Genomic DNA, 20446 nt, shown 5'->3' on the forward strand with positions numbered 1-20446 from the left:
GAAGTTAAACTCTAAAATAACACTGGCTGTCTCTGAATTATGGTAATAATTGACTTTTACTTTTCTGGTACACACTGTTTTCAAACTGCAATGGAAATGTGGAAATACAAAAAATGGCACAGTTGCCATGAAAAATAGCTTAGCATTTCCTTGAAAAGCTAAATATATGACCCAGCATTTCCACTCTGTGGTCTATACCCAAGAGAAATGAAAACAAAATGTCCACACCAAAAATTGTGCATCAATCTTCATCATTATTCATAATAGCCAAAGACCAGAAACAACGCAAATGTCCTTCAACTGATGAATGCACAAACAAAATGTACAGTGAATTATTATTTAGAAATAAAATAGAATGAAGTACTAATTTATGCTACAACATGAATGTACTTTGAAAACCTTATGCTAAGTGAAATAAGCCAGGCACAAAGGGCCACATTCATGTAAGTGGAATCACATAAAAGTGTCCACAATGGGCAAATCTCTGTAGTGACAAAAAGTAGACTGGTGTTTTGGGGGAAAGGAAGTGAAAAACGACTGCTAATGGACACAGGGTTTTTTCTTGATGAAAATGTTCTAAACTTGGCGGTAATAATTGCACAAATTGGAATATACCATTCAACCAGTACACTTCAAATGGGTGAATTTTGTGGTATTTTACACCTCAGTGAAGATGTGTAAAAATATTCCAAAGTGTGTGTAAAGGAATGGACTTGGATTTTAGGCATTTTTAGTATCTGGAAGTATCTAAACTTATATTATCAGCTCCTCATAAACTCTGACATTCTAAGCTGTCAATCTGTTCCATCTCTGAGTTTATCTGGTTTAGATGTGTTTCATGTACAACCTTAAAAACAGGGCCTAAAAAACCAGCCTCAGGCTAATTAATTTTAATTCCAGTTTTCCTGTTGTTACTACACTTTTGTCAGTTTTTAAAATTTACTTTTGGTATTGGGGATTGAACCCAGAGGTACTCCACTACCAAGTTACACCCATAAGCATTTTTTATTGAGACAGGGGTTTGCTAAATTGCTGAGGCTGACCTCAAACATGCAATCCTTCTGCCTCAGCTTCCCAAACTGATGATATTACAGGTGTGCACCACTTAGCCAGGCAAGACCCCATTTCTTAAAAAAAAATATTTCAAATAAACTGGTTTTATTGGGGTAGTGTGATAGGTAGGACTGTGTTCTCCCCAAATTCATGTGTTGAACCCTTAATCCCCAGTACTTCTGAATGTGACTGTATAAGGAGATAGGACCTTTAAAGAGGTGATTAAACTAAAATGAAGTTATTAGGGTGGACCCTAATCCAATCTGAGTGGTGTCCTTATCAAGAGGGCAAAATGGACATACAAAGAGATACTAGGGACTCATGACCACAAAAGGGTGGCCACATGCAAGCCAAGTAGCAAGTCTTCAGAAGAAACAGAATCTTGCCAACACCTTGATTGTGGACTTCCAGTCAACAGAGCTATTTAATTTCTCTTGTTTAAGCCACCCAGTCTCTGACATTTTGCATGGAAGCCTTGGCAAAGTAATATAGTCAACTCACTGCAACCAAGTTAAGGATCTATCAGGATTGCTTTTACAAAGGTCCACAGTATATGTCACTGTGATCAATGTACTCAACTTTTGGAGTCCATTAGAATGGTTCTACCTTTATATTTTTTATTCATAACTAAATTAGAGAATAGACTTCATTTTTTTCAACAAATTACTAATTCCTCAAGGTATCATTAAATTTTATACATTTTCAAGGAGGAATGTTTGCATGTTGAAGTAAAGAACTTGGTTAATACCTATCCATCCATCCACTTACCCATGCACCCACCCGCTCCCCCTCATCCAATTTAGTAAATGGCATGGCACAGAAAGGTAAGAAAATGAGAGAAGACCCCTTCAATCATGCAGATATATAGTCTAGACAGTGTCTGTTTTCCCTGTTAAGACTCTCAAGGACTTGAAATTTGCTGACAGTGCATCAACAGGGAAGAACTATAAAACTGCTTCACAATAATGGTTAGTCTCTGAAAGCAAGGCAGGAAACTGTGTGCAAAAGGATTTAGTAAGTAATGTTTACTGACTAAATAGTATGGCCATGTACATCACCAAATCCCAATAAATTTTGTCAGATGAATAGATCATTTAAATTCAACTATTATTAAAATAGCAATGTGGGTGTAGAAAAATGGTGTTGATCTAGTACCTTTGGAAAATGGTGTTTTGACTGGAAATTATGACATCAAACACCAAAGGAATGTACATGAATACTATATGCTAGTTGGTAAAGTTGTTTCATGTGGGGGTATTAGGTTAGTAACTCTCAAACCACTGAATATGCTACGCTGAAATTGAACAAATAAGTAAATGGATGGTAAACAAAGGAAGCCAGGTATTTTACTGTTGGAGAAAGAAGTTGCTGATAAGCAAGGGGAAAGTGTTCGAATGATTCATGTGTTCATGAATTAGAGTCAGAGAAATCAGGAAGAACTCATATTTGATGGAAATAGAAATATTTATTTACTTGTGTATATATATATATATATATATATATATATATATATTAGTATACACACATATATTCCTTTGCTCTGTCCACTGAGAGAACATTAAAAAACAACATTTCATTAACAACGTATACACCTACCACCCAGGCCTTGGTATCTAATACCATTCTCTAATAGAAGGAACTAGAGCTCCTTGGATAAATGGATGATTTTAGGGCTGAGGCAAGGTGAGCCTGGAACAATGAGAAATGCCAAGGTAGAGAAGTGCTAACCAGGAAGAAAGGGGGCATGTTGAAAGGACATAGAAGCCAACCAGAAGAATCTCTTAATGGCCAAAGCTGGAACAAACTGAACAAAATAATGCAATTGTAGATTATACCTCAAAGCATAAAATACTCATACATCCATGCTGACACAAATAAATGGTTAAATGCGTAAGGGAGGAGAAACCTAGCTCCCGTATAGGACAATTTCAAACAAGTTATAAAGCTACTTGCCTCTCAAGGAGATGGGGCTTGGCTCCTTCATACCCCTTCAGTTTGGGCTATGCTTATCACTTCTACTGTAGTTTGAATCTGGAATGTCTCCCAAAGGCCCATGTGTTAAAGGCTTGATCCCTAGTCCATGGAGTTCTTAGGAGGTAGCAGCGGAACCTATAAGAGGCAGGGCCTATTAGAAGGAAGTTAGGACACGAGGTGTGCCAATGAAGGGGATAGTGGGATACCAGCCCTTTTCTCTTTCTTTTACCTGACAATGAATGGTTTCACTCTAGCACATGGTTGTACCATGATGTGCTGCCTCCCTACAGGCCCAAAACAACAAAGCTAACCAATCATGGACTGGAACTTTCAAAGCTATGAGCCAAAATAAACCTTTTTTTCATAAAATGATTATTTCAGTTATTTGTTATAGTAATGGAAAGCTGACAAACACAACTTCCAAAGAGTTGAGTATGAAATCAGAGAAAAAAATAATTTTATTGTAGAGAAACCTGACAAGTGTTGCCTCAACCAGGTGATAAATTATGTTGCGGTACTTTTGATACAATGAAAAGAACAATTTATCTCAGTGGTCTTCTTCCCAAGTCTATAACGCTAGGTGAACCATAAAAAAAACTTCAGACAAACCCAAATTGAGGGATGTTCAACAAAATACTTGGCTAGTACTTCTCAAAACTTTAAGATCATCAAAAGTATGAAAAATTCTGAAAAACTGTCAGGACTCAGAGGAACCCAAGAACATATTAAGACCAAATGTAATGTATCCTGGATGGGATCTTGGAACAGAAAAAGGTCATTAGGTAAAAACTGATGAAATCCAAATAAACTGTGGAGTTTGGTTAATAGTACTGTATCAGAGTTGGTTCCTTAATTGTGAAAAACATACCACAGTGAGGTAAAGATATTAACAATAGTAGAAAATGAATGTGGAGATATGGAAACTTTTTGCAACTTCTGACAAAATCTAAATCTTTTTTTCTGTAGGTTCCAGGGATTGAACTCAGGGGTGCTTTAACTACTGAGCCACATCTTCAGGCCTTTTTAATTTTTTTTTTTTTGAAATAGGGTCTTGCTACGTTGCTTAGGGCCTCATTAAGTTGTTCGTGCTGGCCTCGAACTTGTAATTCTCTTGCCTCAGGCTCTTGCACTGCTGGAATTACAGGCATGCACCACCATGCCTGGTAAAGAATCTGCATCTGTTCTAAAATAAAAAGTTTATTTAAATAAAAAAAGCATAATATGGCTAAATGCAGTATGGTATCCTGGACTGGATCTCAGAACACAGTAAGGACGTAAGTGGGAAATTGGTACAATATGAATAAAGTCTAGTGTTTAATTAAAAATAATCTACCATAGTTTGATGAATATACTATGGTAATAAACTAACATTAGGGGAAACTGGGTAAGGTGTATGTGAAAACTCCCTTCTTTCCTTCCATCCTTCCTCCCTCCCTCCCTCCTTCCTGTCCAGTGCTGGAGATTGAACCTAGGGACTGACAAATCCTAGGCAAGCATTTCTCCCAGAACTTCTTATTTTTGTTGCAACTTTTCCATAAATCTAAAGTGATTCTAAAATAAAAAGAGAGTAAAGCAATTCAGGGTAGATAAATGTGCAAACAAAATCAATTTGCTTAGACCACCCTAGATAACCTGTAGAAGGGCACTTATGTGGGACTCTGTAGTGAATCTATACCCTGATTTCCACAATTCTAATGTTGGCCCTGTAGAATAAACCCAAATGCATTTCCAGTGCATGTATCTAGAACAGAAAAGTGGCTGTGGATGACAGGGGAAGCCTGGGTTCCCTAGGAAACTAGATGACCCAAATCTAGGGAACAAAACAAAACAAAGAAAGGGTCAAGTTTTAGAACTGAAAGGAACAAGAGAACAGTTGGGAGGATGGAATCTGTTAATGGTGGAGTTAGCTCAAAGTGGAAGACAGTTAAGATTTTTCAGAAAATAAGACAATCATTCTTAGTTGGGACAGGGGAGGGCCATAGACCATGGAAAATATTGATATGATTGGCACTCCACATTTTCTGCCTTACCTATGACTTACTTATAACCTCTTTTATGCATACTCTCCTTGCTACTTGTATTAGATTAATAGAGACTGGTCTAAGAATCAAATGGCTGCCATGAGTTACTAGTAAGGGTAGAACAGACAGGGAAATGGAGAGAAAGGGACATATCTAGGGCCACAGCCGCAGTACAGTTCCAAACCTTTTACTTGTTTCTGTGGCCATCTTCTTCACTAGACTGTGAACTCTTCTGGCATGAGGATGTTGCCTTATTCTTCTGTAGGTCCAGCAGTATTCTGTACATAGTAAGTGTTTAATACCTATTCATTTAATGAATAAGTAAGGCAGGAAGCTAGAAACCAGTGTAACTGGGAATGTTTTTCTTTTGAAAACTTAAGAGGAAACATTCAATCCCAAAAATATCTTCATTTCTAGTCCCCAGAGTACTTAAGGCAATTAAATTTTCTTTTTTTGGTATTGAGGATTGAACTCAGGGGTGCTCTATCACTGAGCTACATCTCCAGCCTATTTTTTAAAAAATTTTGAGACAGGGACTTGCTAAGTTGCCAAGGCTGTCCTTGAACTTGTGATCCACTAGCTTCAGCCTCCCCAAGTTTCTGGGATAATTAAAAATATTTTGCTAATTCAATTTTTTACTCCAATGGAGAGAGATATGGTGTGTGACTTTTAAAATTATACAACTGGGAATATATTATGTTAAAAACAATTCAAAGAATAAAAAGTCGGGGCTGGGGAGATAGCTCAGTTGGTAGAGTGCTTGCCTTATAAGCACAAGGCCCTGGGTTCGATCCCCAGCACCCAAAAAAAAAAAAAAAAAAAAAGAATAAAAAGTCACTGCCCAGCTATATAATTTGGAGACCAGTGAAAAATGGCATGTTAAATTATGTTGAGTCATTAATACTTTCATTCAAATTAAGGTAAACAAGAAAGGGGATGGGGAGAAAGCTCAATATGAGTCTTTAGACAGCTCTGAAAAAAAAAAACATTGAACTTGTTCATCTAGAACAGAGGCTCTTGGCTTGTCACAGCAAGTCAATGAAGTTTTCCCTGAAGAAGAAAATTGAGAAATAAGGGAATATAATTACTTTTTTCAAAAGCTATGTTTATTCACTTTAATAGATTATTGCTCTAAGGTTATAAAATTATGCTTGACCTACTTTTTTTACTATTAAAATGTCCTTCCTTTTATGAAGAGGTGATAATAGATGCTGGCCGTTTTAAAAAAATATATCTTTCGGGTGTGGTGGCACACACCTGTAATCTCAACTACTCAGGAAGTGGCAGCAGGAGTATCACAAGTTTGAGACCAGCCCGGGCAACTTAGTGAGACCCTGTCTCAAAACAAAAAACAAAAAAAATACATATATATTATATATAAACAATATATAATATATATTACATGTATAAGCAAATAAAACAAAAAAAGCCATGTCAATCCTTAAGTGCTGTGGGTCCATGAAATCCCTGCATCTCGAAAGTGTTTCCATACACTGTTTTTTTGTGGGGTGGGGTCTAGGAGGACATTCAGGGATTTTGAAGAGGCAATGAGAAATGCACGTTTGTTGAATATACCTACTAGCTAGTCATCAAGCTTCACACAGACATGATTTCACAGCAAGTCTTTAGCATTTGATTTAGGTATTCCTATATTGTATATAAAAAAACAAAAGTTAACAGAGGATAAATAACTTGCCCAAGGAATGTGTTAATAGAGGGAACCTAATCTGTGCTTTCCTATAATACCACAATACTTATTATTATGCTTTGGATGTGAGGTCCCCCCAAAAGCTCATGTCTGAGACAATGCAAGAAGGCTTAGAGGAGAAATGATTGGGTTAAGAGTCTTAACCCAACCAGTGAATTAATTCCCTGATGGGATTAACTGAGTGTGACTGAAAGTGGGTAGGGTGTGACTGGAGGAGGTGGGTCACTGGGAGTATGCCTTTGGGGAACCTATTTTGTAACTGGTGAGTGAAGTCTATTTCCTGATCATGAGCTGCTTCCCCCAACCACACTCTTCCACCATGATGTCTGCTTCACCTTGAGCCCTGAGGAATGGAACCAGCTGTCTGTGGACTGAGACCTCTGAAACCATGAGCCCCGAACAAACTACTCCTCCTCTAAAATTGTTCTTGTCTGGTCTTTTCATCACCATGGTGAAAAAGCTGACTAAAACACTTATTGTAAGTTTCTAAACATTAATTTTAGGGACAGATAGTGTTCAATTATTCTTTGTATACCTTTTAACGTTACCTTTTCAAACTCAGTTTCTAATGTGTAACTTTTCAGTGTATGTATATAGTGATAGCAAGGGTCAGTATTATGCTTTAAGCCTGCATCCCAACTATTTTTGTCTTTTTGTTCTGTCAGGCAGTCAGTCATATAACACCTATTAGGAAATATTCATATGGGAACATCCAATTATTTGTAGTTGAAACAACAAGAACCATGGCAGACTATAGTGTTCAGGTAGAAGTCAGTGAGAGTCAAGTTGCCTCAAAGAGTTGAAGACACTGAGTTCTGGATCAATCACACTGCCACCCAGACCTTGAGTATAAAGGAATTGTGATTAGTTAGAGAGCCAATGACACAGCAATTCAACCTTCCAGGTAAAGTACAGGTGAGCCAGGGTGCCAAAGCAGAGAGATGAACACAGGGGAGAAGGGAGAAGAAAAGGGGAGAGGAAGAAGGCAAACAAAATGCAGTTAGCCAGAAAGCCCAGAACACCCCAAGACCATGCTGATTAACAAGGATATAACTGTGGCTCCCCAGCTTCTCACTCACATACTGAAAATGAATGTAGTAAAGAACACATGAGCATAGAGATGAACTCTTACCAGTGTTCCTTTAGAATTAGATGTAAACATTTAAAAAATTTTTTTCTTCTCTTTTTACTACCGGGGACTGAATCCAGGGGTGCTCAACCACTGAGCCACATCCCTGATCCTTTTTATATATTTTATTTATAGACAGGGTCCTGCCAAATTTTTTAGTGACTCGCTAAGTTGCTGAGGCTGGCTTTAAACTTGTGATTCTCCTGCCTCAGCCTCCAAAGCCTCTGGGATTATAGGTGTGTACCACCACACCTGGCTAGACTTACACATTTTTTAAAGGAGTGTAACTAATGCATTATCATTTAGAGGTCTAAAATCTGGCCCTCTGTTTGCTGAAAATCAAAATTACTGAAACCAGAGTTTGTGTTGCATTCCTCTGTTTACTGAAGTCATCTGAAAATAAGTCACATTCAACAAGTGTTGGCGACCAACTTTTAATAATACATATTTAATTTTCAGAAACATATGCTAACCATCAACAACATGGTCAGGGTTCCACTGCCCCAGATGTTATTTCATTGGTACATTATATTGATATTTACAAAGGCTTTCAAATTCAACAACATAAAACAAAACAGCTTAATTTTTAAAAACTACAATGCTTTAAAAAAAATGTAAACAGTTCAATTTTACATTATTGTAAAAAAGAAGACTCACTCCTTAATGCGGCTTATTTTTTTTTAAGTGAGCAAAGCCTGGTGCTCATGGATAAAGAATGAAAAGAATTCTTTACATAGAAACATTGTGCTCCAGTGTGGCAAAGAAAAAAATTATATATATATACATAGAAAGAAAAGAATCTTAAGTCCACAATTTAGACCACAAAAAAAATCTTATCCCCAAATTGAGAAATTTATAAAAACCATTTATCCATGGTTACTGACCTATTGAAAATCTATATAACATTTTCAAAACAATAACTCAGTCAAAAGAGACCACTTCTCTTTTTTCTTTGGTACTGAGGATTGAACCAAGGGGTGCTTTACCACTGAGCCACATCCCCAGACCTTTTCATTTTTCATTTTGAGACAAGGACTCACTAAATTGTTGAGGCTGGCCTAGAACTTGCGATCCTCCTGCCTCAGGCTCCCGAGTCGCTGGGATTACAGGTGTGCGCCACTGCACCCGGGAGACCATGTGTTTTTAAAATGAAATTTTGTGCAAAAGAAATTGTTTAAGCTAGAAACAAGACTATATACCCCAGCAAGAGGCCAAAAGAGCCACTGAAATAATTTAACTTTGTTAGATTTAGTGCATGTAACCAAAAGGCACACACATGTGATTAATATATTAATATCTTTTCATGCAGAAACTTGTGCATGTTCATAATTATATAACAAAAACACATATATAACAAAACATAAAGCCTAATATCTGGCAATGTTAATCTAGCCACATTCTTTTCTAGTCTATCAGTCCAGGATTTCCTAGATCATTAACACTGCCTCTCAAAAAATATATTATATTTGAAAAACTTTCGATAAAAATTAAAAAAAGGATGTTAGCTTGAAACACTATATATTTTTTCAGTTCTGATACATATAGAAACTTACTGATATGTTTATTTTAAATGTCAATTTAAATTAAGATACATTTTTCCTTTTGTTAATAAACACTTTGATTGCTCCAGTGAAGTCAGCAGAGAGAAGAACTTCTGTATTATCTGTCTTCGCAATACCTTAAAAGCACAGAAAAAAGGGTTTCAGTGAATATGCAGCCTGCTGCCACAATTACCATATGCCCATGACATTCGACCTTTGTGGGGAAAGATCTTATCCTCACAGTCTTTTTGGCTTGTTCCTGTAACCTATTCATTCTGCTGTACCCTTCCTCCTCTCTGAGGTTCACTTCCACTAACTCTGTGTTAGCTCTTTTTTCCCTGGCTTGAGGATATTATTCTTCCTTGGGGCCTGGAGGCCTGGATTTACTCCCAGGTGCCTAGGTCTCTAAGTCGTCTAATACTTCCATTTCATGGAAATAGGCTAGTGTGTTATTCAGCAGCAGGACTGGAATGTTGGTAGAATGGGACTAGTTGGGCAAGTCTGTTGCTAACAGTGTCTCTAATAAGGGTGACAGTAAGGTTCACTGTACCACAGACATATATTGAAACTGCCATGAAATGAAGTAAACACCTTAGCTCTCTGAATGCTGACAGCACCTTTGGCCTTTACAGTCCATATGAAGATCTATATAGCTATGCCAAATGGCAAAAATGCTTACCTCTAACAATTGCCAGCTGTGTAAAAACGTTTAACAAATTCAGCATTAACTAACTCTATTATAAATAGGTAAAGATTATAGATGTAAGAAGGACTGATTAATAAGGAAGAGAATAATCTAAACTTTAATTGGAAAGTTGTATATAGGATGAGTCAGACAAAATGGTTTCACTTAGACATGCTAAGAACATATTCTATGTCTTTGAGCATTCCTTACCCCTCTTTTGGTCTATCTAAAGTTATGCTGTGCAGCAGTAGCAAAGGACTTAGGGATATAAGAAAGGCTAGAGAAGAAAAAAATCACCATATACCAATGCATTATGAGACTACATAATAATGAAGTTGAAATGATAATATTTACTATACACCAGGTATTATGCTAGGCATTTTACATGTTTTCTTCAATTCTTATCAAAACCCTGTAAAGCAAGTTATTACCACCATTTTACACACTAGGATGACAGGCTCAAACTGCCAAATATGCCAGGAATAAAGAGAGGACAATCAGATATATTTTAGGATCTCCACATCCTAGGATTAAGAGTTTATTCTTGTCAGACATGGTGGTATAATTTGGGAAGTTGAGGCAGGAGGTTCACAATTCCATGGCCAGCCTCAGCAACTTAGTGAGGTCCTAAGCAACATAGTGACACCCTCTCTCAAAACAAACAAACAAAAAAATAAATATATAAAAGGGTGGGGAATGTAGCTTAGTGGTTGAGTGTCCCTGGTTTTATTTCCCAGTACTGGAAAAAAAAAATCTTCAATTACACCAATATAGGTACAGAGCAACAAAAACAAATCTGAGCATAATCCACAGCTAGGATTTCCTGTAGAATATGAAGGGGAAACATATAGAGTATAAAATGGTATAACTGTGTGGGAACAAAAAAGAAAAGGAAAAGAAAAAAATCCTAAATCATTTAAGTTAGAAGAAAGAAATGGGATTTAATTTAGAGAAGGAAAGTAAAAAAGAAAAAAATACAAAAAAAACCCAAACCAAAAAGCAGAGGTCAGTATTTCCAAATGTGTACTTAAGTAAAGATTTAATAATTGTAACTTGGTTTAGTTTTTAAATCTTGCAATTGAAGCTCATCTTTGTTATCAAAAATGTGCAGAGAGTGTACATACTACTACAAGAGTAGTTACTTGAGAGTCAAGTGCTTAAAAACTTCAGCATTCAAAATATTTAAGAAGAACCCTCTGCACATCCTATTGCTGTAACTTTAAGGCTTTATAAAAGGTTGGTTTGTAGTCTGTAGCGTGAGAAGACACATTAAATAGTCTTCTGCTACTGAGTTTCATAATACAAACCTATTCTACTAACAAGAGGTCCAAATTTGCATGGTCTTACCATACTCTTAAGGACTAGTAGGAACCATTTTTACATAATTGGCTGGCACTCAATCCTATTTGCTGAGTTTCTTTCCACTTCCTAATTTGAATTTTTTATATAACTGGAATCACTACTCATTCTCAAAGCATTACCACACATGTAAGAAATTATTGGCTTGTAAAGAGCTACCTATCTCAAGATGCTGCACATTTGTGGCAAGTAGAAAGTAAGCTTGCTTTCATTTGAATTTCATTCACTTAAGAAAATATTTACTAAGCACCTACTATATACAGGAAAGCACTTTGCTAGGCACTGGTAATGAGACAATAAATAAGACAGAGTCTGTTCTCTCAGAGATTACAGTCTAGTAGAAAAAACATAGTAAAGAAGCTTTGCACTCATATATCTTGTTTGCATTTCTTTAAGGAAAATGGTTGTCTATAAAAATTAGGAACTTTCAAAATTTTCATTAATTCCTAGGTGACTTTAAAAAAGAAAAAACTTGCAAAAAATGTTCCTAAATGTTCCAAAGTGGATATCTGGCAACTATTATGGTGTAAACAAATATTCTCTATACTCATGAGAACAGCATTATAGTCAACACTAGGTTAGTGAAGCTCCTAAGTACTGACAAGAAAAAAATTAGGGCAAATAAAATATAAGTACCTACCAGTTGATGTGGTATCTAAAACTTCAGCATCTTCACCTTTATCACTCCCTTCTGATTTTTCAGATTGCATATCCAAAGATAACATCAGACTTGGATTTGGAGCAAAGATGGCTGATGTAACAACTGCATTATGAGCTGGAAAAAAAATTACTTAAGGATAACTGACAAATTTGATAGTAAACATCAGGACAAAAAGGGTAATATGCAATATATCTTTTAAAACTAACATACAAGCTTTGTGTGATAGTGCATGCCCGTAATTCCAATTAGTTGGGAGGTTGAAATAGGAGGATTGCCAGTTCGAGGCCAGTGTGGGCAACTGAGCAAGACTCTGACTCAAACTAAAATTTTTAAAAAGGGCTGGGGATGTAGTTCAGTGGTAAAGCACCCCCCTGGTTCAAACTCCAAAGTATGGGGTAGGTCAAATAAACTAACATACATGTATGTTATATGCCAAACATCCTTAGAAACAAACAGAAGAGCTGAACCCAGTGGGACACACCTATAATCCTAGCTACCTAGGAGGCTGAGGAAGAAGGATCACAAGCTAGGGGCTAGCCTGGGCAATTTAACAAGTCTCTGTTTGTTTAGATGGGCTGGTGATGTATCTCAGTGGTAGAACATCCCTGGGTTTAATCCCAGTACTGTCAAAAGCCAATCAAACAAACAGAAGGAACTAAAAGCTATTTAAAACCCAGAATTATTTTCTAAAAAATAAAAACAAAACAAAGCAAAACAAAACAAAACCCCAAAATCAAACACATACAAGTTCTAAGATTCCATGACTTCTTAAATTTTACCTTAGCCAAATAGGATGTAAAGCAGCTATAATTGATAAACTTCTTAAATAATGCTGATAGAAATTTATTTTGATAAATCGCCATTTTATTCATTTATAAGACACATATAAGTAGGCAATTGCTTACCTTTAATACCTTCCCAGAAGTCATTACGATCTCTCCTGACTGAAGTAAACTTGCTTAAGTCATGATAAGTACTCCAGATATAAACATATTTATCTTCTGAACCGCTAACGAGGTAAGTAAAATCATGGCTAAATTTTGAGAAAAAGGTAAAAAAACAAATAAAATAAAGAAAAAATATTAAAGTTTCTTTCTATCACTACTTCCTAATTTAAAATACCTACGCAACACCTGAAAGAACTTATTGAAAACTAGACTCATTGTTTCACTCTACAGTGGTTAGGTCTAATGTTGTTTCTAGATATTGTGTGTGTGTGTGTGTGTGTTTAGTGAAGATTGAATTAGGGCCTCACACACACTGGGCAAGTACTTTATTACTGAGCTAACCCCTTAGTCCTGGCATCTATATTTTCATCAAATCTCCGGTCACTGTGATGTGTGATGCTAGTTAACTCACACTGGGACAATCAATGACTTAAGGGATGAGAGAAGCAGAATACTTTACCAATTTAATTACTATAGAGTCAAAGAAGAAAAGAATAATTGATAGGAAAAGACCTGAAAGAAAGATGGCTAGGAAGAAGAAAAAGTAAGCTGACAATCCTATTTCAGCAGAGCTTGCAGACTGCAAATTGAGTTCAAATAATGAAGCTGGTGGCAAATGTCTGTAATCTCAGAGCCTTGGCAGGCTGAGGCAGGAGGATTGAGAGTTCAAAGCCAGCCTCAGCAATTTAGCGAGGCCCTAAGCAACTCAGTGAGACTCTGTTAATAAATAAAATATAAAAAAGGGCTGGGGACTTGGCTCAGTGGTTAAGTGCCCCTGGGATCAATCCTTGGTACCAAAAAAAAAGTTCAAATAACGATAAGGTGTAAAGACAGGACATTTTGCTTAAGGGTAATAAAATGCTTTCTTAGCTGCTGTACCTAAAAGGAAAAAGATAATGTGGTGGTGTTGGGGTAATCCTCCTATTAAAAGCTTACGTAACAATATGAAAGCAAAATATTTGGAGCTAAGAGTCTGCTATGGCTCTGCAACTGTGACTTTGACCAATCAATATTTTGTGTTTTGTTTTTTTCTTCTGTAGAATAGGGGCAATTCTGTCTTACCTACCACACAGGAAGACAAGGTAAGTATTGCATGATGATATGAGATGCCAGTTACAAAGTGCAAAGAAACTAAAACCCTGACATAAAAATAAGGCATAGATCAATGAAAAAAATAGGAATAGGGAAGAAATGTTCTGGTCTCTTTTTGGGAGTTTCTCAATGTCAATTTACCTGAAACTTGCTTTGATCTGGCTGCTGCTATTGACATAACCCTTATACTTCATGGATAGTGACAAATCTCTCAGATCATATAGTCTGATTCTGGAGTCATTTGAAGTTACCAGTATCTAAAAATATATAAAAGAAAAAGTTAAAAATATATCTTTTAATCTAAATTAAGATATGACACATATAAAACAAACAGAGCTCAAAACAAGAAATAGTAATATTCCACAGGAAAGGGAATACATTCTTTGTCCAGATATTAAAACTAACTTCAAATCTATATGTAGTGTGGAGAGAGCTGGTTTTGAATAGTACAGTACCTTATTTTCTCCAGGTAAAGGCTCAATGCCAGTAATTTTCCTTCCAACCTTATTGCGCCCTCTAGTAGATCGGACATGTATTTGTGTATGGTATTTCAAATGCTAAAATTAAATCATAAATTAAAAATATCAGAATTAGAAGAAACTTCCAAGATCACTTGATAAAATTCTTATGCAGATTTGGTATTATTTGTCTAATTTACAGGTAAGGCAGGGGATTAATGACTCATCCAAAAACTACCAAAGTGTTTTATTGAGTACTCAATTATGTTATTAACCCAAAATAATCATTTACCTCTGTATCATAGAAAATACATCTCCCATCATATGTCCCAATTACTGCATATTTGCCATTCTGACAGAAATTTGCAGCTGTGATCAATTTTGTTTGACCATCTACTTCATTCCACAAAGCCACTTTTTTGTCAGGTATGTTCCAAAGGCGAAGCTTTCCATCAAGTGACCCACTTAGAAAATACCTGTCATCCTAAAAAGGTGGCAAAAGAAAAGCTTTTTATTTTACCACATGAAGAAAAATTCAGCAAATCAAAACATTAAGTCTATTAGAAATAATGTTTTAAAATGTAGATCTCATTGTAGAAGTATTCTTATTTTTCATCTTTTGTTTTGGATGTTGGGGATGGAACCTGGGGCCTCAGACATGCCAGGCAAGCTTTCTATCCTTGAGCTACATCTCCAGTCCCAAAACATTATTTTTAAGCAAGCATTAGTTTATGCACCAAAAACAATAACAACAATTAGAAACTTCAGTATTCATTGTGGAGCAATAACATTCTAATTTTATCCTAACCTTGAACTGCTTTTCTCAAGGTATGATATTAGTAGAAAATGTGCTTGAGTGTGTATTGTGTGGAAAAAAATTCTGTAATCAAGTAATTTGGAAATTCTGGGTTGCAAAATATTAAACAGAATTCTCAGATAATCCACATTTTGAATATCTAAAAAGAGGATAAAGTTGGTAGTGTTTTTCAACTTATTTCACCACACAATTTTTTTGGGCAGATGGGAGAGTCTAGAAGGAACATCTAACAGGGCTAATAACTTCAAGGGCCATGTTTTTGGAAACATTATCCTACACCACACTCTCCTCTGGGATACACATAACACTGGGATAAAAGGGTAACACAGGTCAGTGGCTTACAGAACCAGGCTTTTTTGGAACTCCAGTATCTTGTCAGCAGAGAATCACCTCATGATTCAATCTCAGATCAGGAGTTCTTCATCTGGAGTAATCTGGCCCTACAGTAGACATCTATCAATGTCTGAAGTCATTTTTGGTTGTCACAGCCTGCTCTGGGCTGGGATGCTATCAGCAACTAGTAGGCAGAGGCCAGGAATGCTGTTAAACATCTTACAATGCTCAGGAGAGCATTCCCTCCCCCTATAACAAAGAATGTCAATAATACCGAGGTTGAGAAATCCTGCTGTAAACTAAACCAGTCCTACCACCAAGCTGGTCTAATCTTTGGCAACATAAGAATTAAAGATCAAATAATTAGGGCACCAAAACAAGGAGGCAATTCTCTTCTCTGCTCAAGATTATTGTTCTTACCTACTTACGATGTCTGTCAAGAACAATCAACAAATGATGGGCATTTTTATGACTATGGTTTAATCAGCTGTACTCAATGTATGCTAGAAGAGCTGAACAAGTAAAAATACTTCATCTTGGGGGTTGGGGATGTAGCTCAGTGGTAGAGCACTTGCCTAGCATGCATGAAGTCATGGGTTCAGTCTCTAGTACTGCAAAAACAAATCAAAACACAAACAAAAAAACCCTTCATCTTGGTATTCTAATACAAAATTTTACTTAAATACATGTGTGTGTCTCCAATTTGTTATTTTGTTTACAACTCTGCTACTTTCCTTCCAGTTATATTCCACGTCATACTGCCTAAGGAAATATCTACACTACCACATTCTTCCATCTCCTCTCAAAACCCCTCCAGATCAGTAGAGTTTTTGTTGCCTAAATAAAAAGTAAAATTATAGAAAAAATTACTGACTGACAGAGGCCTTAATAATAAAAAGCTACCTAGTACCATCACAATCTAATATCTCTTTCCATCCTGATAGCTAAAATAGAGACAAAATGGTAAATCTATCCTGCTACATCTTTAGGGGACAGAATGGCAATGTCATTCAGAAAGAAGACTCTAACAACTTGATGGTCAAAACTGATAAGGTATTAACATAGATCAGACATTTTTAATTTTCCTAAGTTAATGACCAAGTTCTTTGAAGGGTTCAGGTTTATAGGTTACTGCCTATATCATAAACCTGCCTAGAGAGGGCAGCAAGTATATTAAGGGGGAAAAAAGTCCGTCTTCTCTCCCAATTTAGAGGAAAAGAGGAAGAAATGGGAATATGATTGAAATGTTACATTCTAAAGACAATGGTTGCTGGGTGTGGTAGGGCACAACTGTAAATCTAGTAGCTTGGGAAGCTAAGGCAGGAAGATCTCAAGTTCAAGGCCAGCCTCAGCAACTTAGTGAGAACTTGTCTCAAAATAAAAAATAAAAAGGGCTGTGGATGTGGTTCAGTGGTAAAGCACCCCTGGGTTCAATCCTCAGTACCAAAAAAAAAAAAAAAAAAAAAAGACAATGGTTGTTAAACAAATGATTGGAAATGTAACAATATGTCAACACAGGGGAGGGCAAGTCAAAGTCAGCATAGGGTGACTCCAATTATTATATTAATAGATAGTAGAGTTGGTACCAACATGTGATTTCCTTTGTGCTTAGTTACAAAAAAACTTTAATCTAGCATTAAGCATTTGGTGGCTCTGTCCTCCAAGGGCATACAATAGACAACAATTCCACTACAGCAGAATTTTCTCCTTTGGTTGAAATATGAAGTACTTTCTTTCCAGGGGAAAGATATTAAAATATTTTCTCGATTGAAAATGAATAAGAAGGGATATCATTATTAACAACATGAATCAGGCAAACTGGCAAATGCCTGTGGTCCGAGCTACTTGGGAGACTAAAGCAGGAGGATCACTTGAGCACAGGAGTTTGAGGTTATCCTGGGCAACAGAGCAAGACCCTGTCTCAAAAACAACAAAAGACAACAATAAAGGATTAGTGAAGTTTCCAGACATTAAATAGAATTTCATGTGTGTATGTATATATTTTTTGGTACGAGGGATTGAACTCAACCACTAAGCCACATCCCTAGCCCTTTTTTATTTTTAAAAAATATTCTTTTAGTTGTTGATGACGTTTCATTCATTTATATGCAGTGCTGAGAATCAAATCCAGTGCCTCACACATGCTAGGCAAGTGCTTTACCACTGAGCCATAACCCTAGCCCTTTTTGTTTTATTTTTGAGACAGGGTCTTGCCAACTTACTGAGGCTGGCTTTGAACTTGTGATCCTCCTGCCTCGGCCTCCTGAGCTGCTGGGATTTTAGGCATGTACCACCATGCCTGGCAGAATTTCGTATATCTTATAATGAATTTTGGTCTTTGCTTCTTTCAGTCTTTTCCACTTTCTCTCTTTCCTCTCTCATCCTCCTGTAATTCTCCCTATATACTTCCATTTCTCATTTTATATATTTGCTGTTTTTGCTTCTGTAACAGCTCTCATCTTCAATAAGATAATTTACACACTACATGTCATAAAATATTTGGAATGTTTATTTACTATTATATTTAGAATAAAATATTCCCACTTCTAATGTAGAGTAACAGAGTATTTATTTCCATTCCCATTTTTAAAGCAAAACAGAACAAACACTAATTTAAGCTGATTTAAACTACATAGCTATTAATATTTTTTCCATAGTCTAACTGCCCTCCAAAGAAACCAAATTTCCTCATCTTCCTTTTAGCATGACAAAAAGTATTAATTACTTACTCTTGGATGGAAAGCTATGGCAGTGACAAAATCTATATGTTGAAAACAGCAAAGGCATTCTCTTCTAGAAATGTGCCATAACCTAACTGTTTTATCCATTGAAGAAGACAGCAGAAAGTAGTTCTATGGAGAAAATAATATTGATTAATACCACATGAAAAATACCTGTTTGTACAATAAAAGTAAACTTTCAGTTTTATGTACCTCAATAGTGCTGTTATTATTAAATGCAGCACCAGAAATAATAATTATCCAATTTGCTTGAAAATTTTCATTTTTTTCAAACATTTAAATATCACATTTTATCAATTCATATTACCTTTTCTGAAATTAGCATGACTCTTACGATTTTTATGTCCTAAGAAATCTTCCAGGCACCAGCAGAAGACTAAGGTGTACCTTAGTTGGTATAGCCTGTACACATTGAAACTTAGCTATAAATAAAAGGCATCTACTCACTTGATTGTCATTTCAGTTCAGTTATTTTTCACACTGATAACACTGTGAATTTTAACTCACATGGATCCTAATTGTCACTTAAAAAGTCTTCAAAAATTATTTTATAATGCAGCATGGAAATGAAAAGTTATTGTGCACCTGTCACACTCTAGGCAAGAAAAATAGAGAATAGAAAGTGTCAAATCTTTCAGAATAGATTATAGAACTTTCAAAGCTCAGAGAGGTACTATAACTGAGGCATTGTGATGGCCCCATCACCAATGAACCAAACATCTATCTGTCAAAATGATCCAGCTGGTAGAAGCTAATTCACTTCTAAACAATCTATTTAAGGTGAGAAATTTAAGTGATACTGGATGAGGAAACTCAAATGAGACCCTAGTATTCTTTGGTATGCTTAACGGTGCTAAACAAATCAAAGCAATGATAGTATTTTTTTGAGTATATACAATTTGTCTATGCATTATTCTTAGTACTGTATAGCAACACTCTGAGGTAGGAATATTATTATCCTTTTAGACAAATGAGAACAGGAAGGCAGAGAGAGAGTTAACAATTTGCCTAAGAATACACAGTTCATCAGTGGCATAGCTAGGATTTGAGCTCAGATGGTCTGGTGTAAAGTCCATGCTATAATCACTACACTGTTTTGCAGAGTGCTTAAGCAGAAGACATGTTATGAAAAGTACCATGATAATTTTGTCATTTGCTAATAGTAATTAAGAATCTTTACTCCTGACTGTAAAAACATTAACTGCAAATATGGATTTGGATATGTAATTATACTGAGATATAGATATGTCATTTTTGACTATTCTAAAAAGTATACATTTATGTAGCAAAACTGTTTTTAGATAGATGGCATACTTTACAATTTAAAAAAATAGAACTTGAGGGCTGGGCATATAGCTCAGGGTTAAATGACTTGTCCAGCATGTGTGAGGTACTGAATTCAATTCCTAGTACCAAAAACAAACAGAATTTGGAAGATTTACAATATTCTTTGAAACATCTAGTAACAATTATTTTTACTTTTCCGATCCACTCAGTTTCAGAAAAGCTTAAAAGAGTATATGTAGTTTTATTATTTTCTATTGATTAATAACAACTATATAAAAAATAAACCTACAGCACACTGCTCATTAAAACTGGTTTTAGGGCTGGGGATATAACTCAGTTGGTACAAGTTGCACAAGGTCCTGGGTTCAATCCCCAGCACTACAAAAAAACAAAAAACAAAAACCAAAAAACAAAAAACTGGCTTTATTCAGAGCTAAGGGCATGTGGTTTAGCAGCAGAGCATGTGCTTAGTATGTGCTAGGTCCTGGGTTTAATCCCCAACACAAAACCCAAAATAAAACATTCCAAACAAAAATGGGTCTCATTTAGTTCTTGCTTTAAGCTGGAAGAGGCAGTGTAACTAAAAGAGGTAATATAAGCATATGAACTAGATATGAAGACATTCCTAAAACATTCAGTA

General features: G+C 36.0%; 1 protein-coding gene across 1 annotated transcript in view; it reads right to left on the bottom strand.

Moving 5' to 3' along the window:
- Nucleotides 1–8305: 8305 nt before the first annotated feature.
- WDR44 (WD repeat domain 44) overlaps nucleotides 8306–20446 on the bottom strand; it is a 96993-nt gene continuing 84852 nt past the window's right edge. The window contains exons 14-20 of the mRNA XM_079123357.1: nucleotides 18508–18630; nucleotides 14921–15112; nucleotides 14626–14727; nucleotides 14312–14427; nucleotides 13037–13164; nucleotides 12111–12245; nucleotides 8306–9563 (exon numbers count right to left, since the gene is read on the bottom strand). Coding sequence (XP_078979483.1) covers nucleotides 9469–9563; nucleotides 12111–12245; nucleotides 13037–13164; nucleotides 14312–14427; nucleotides 14626–14727; nucleotides 14921–15112; nucleotides 18508–18630 — 891 coding nt within the window. The 3' untranslated portion in view covers nucleotides 8306–9468. The remainder of the gene's footprint in view (nucleotides 9564–12110; nucleotides 12246–13036; nucleotides 13165–14311; nucleotides 14428–14625; nucleotides 14728–14920; nucleotides 15113–18507; nucleotides 18631–20446) is intronic.

This window comes from Sciurus vulgaris, assembly GCF_902686455.1.
Source record: "Sciurus vulgaris genome assembly, chromosome: X".
Taxonomy (NCBI): domain Eukaryota; kingdom Metazoa; phylum Chordata; class Mammalia; order Rodentia; family Sciuridae; genus Sciurus; species Sciurus vulgaris.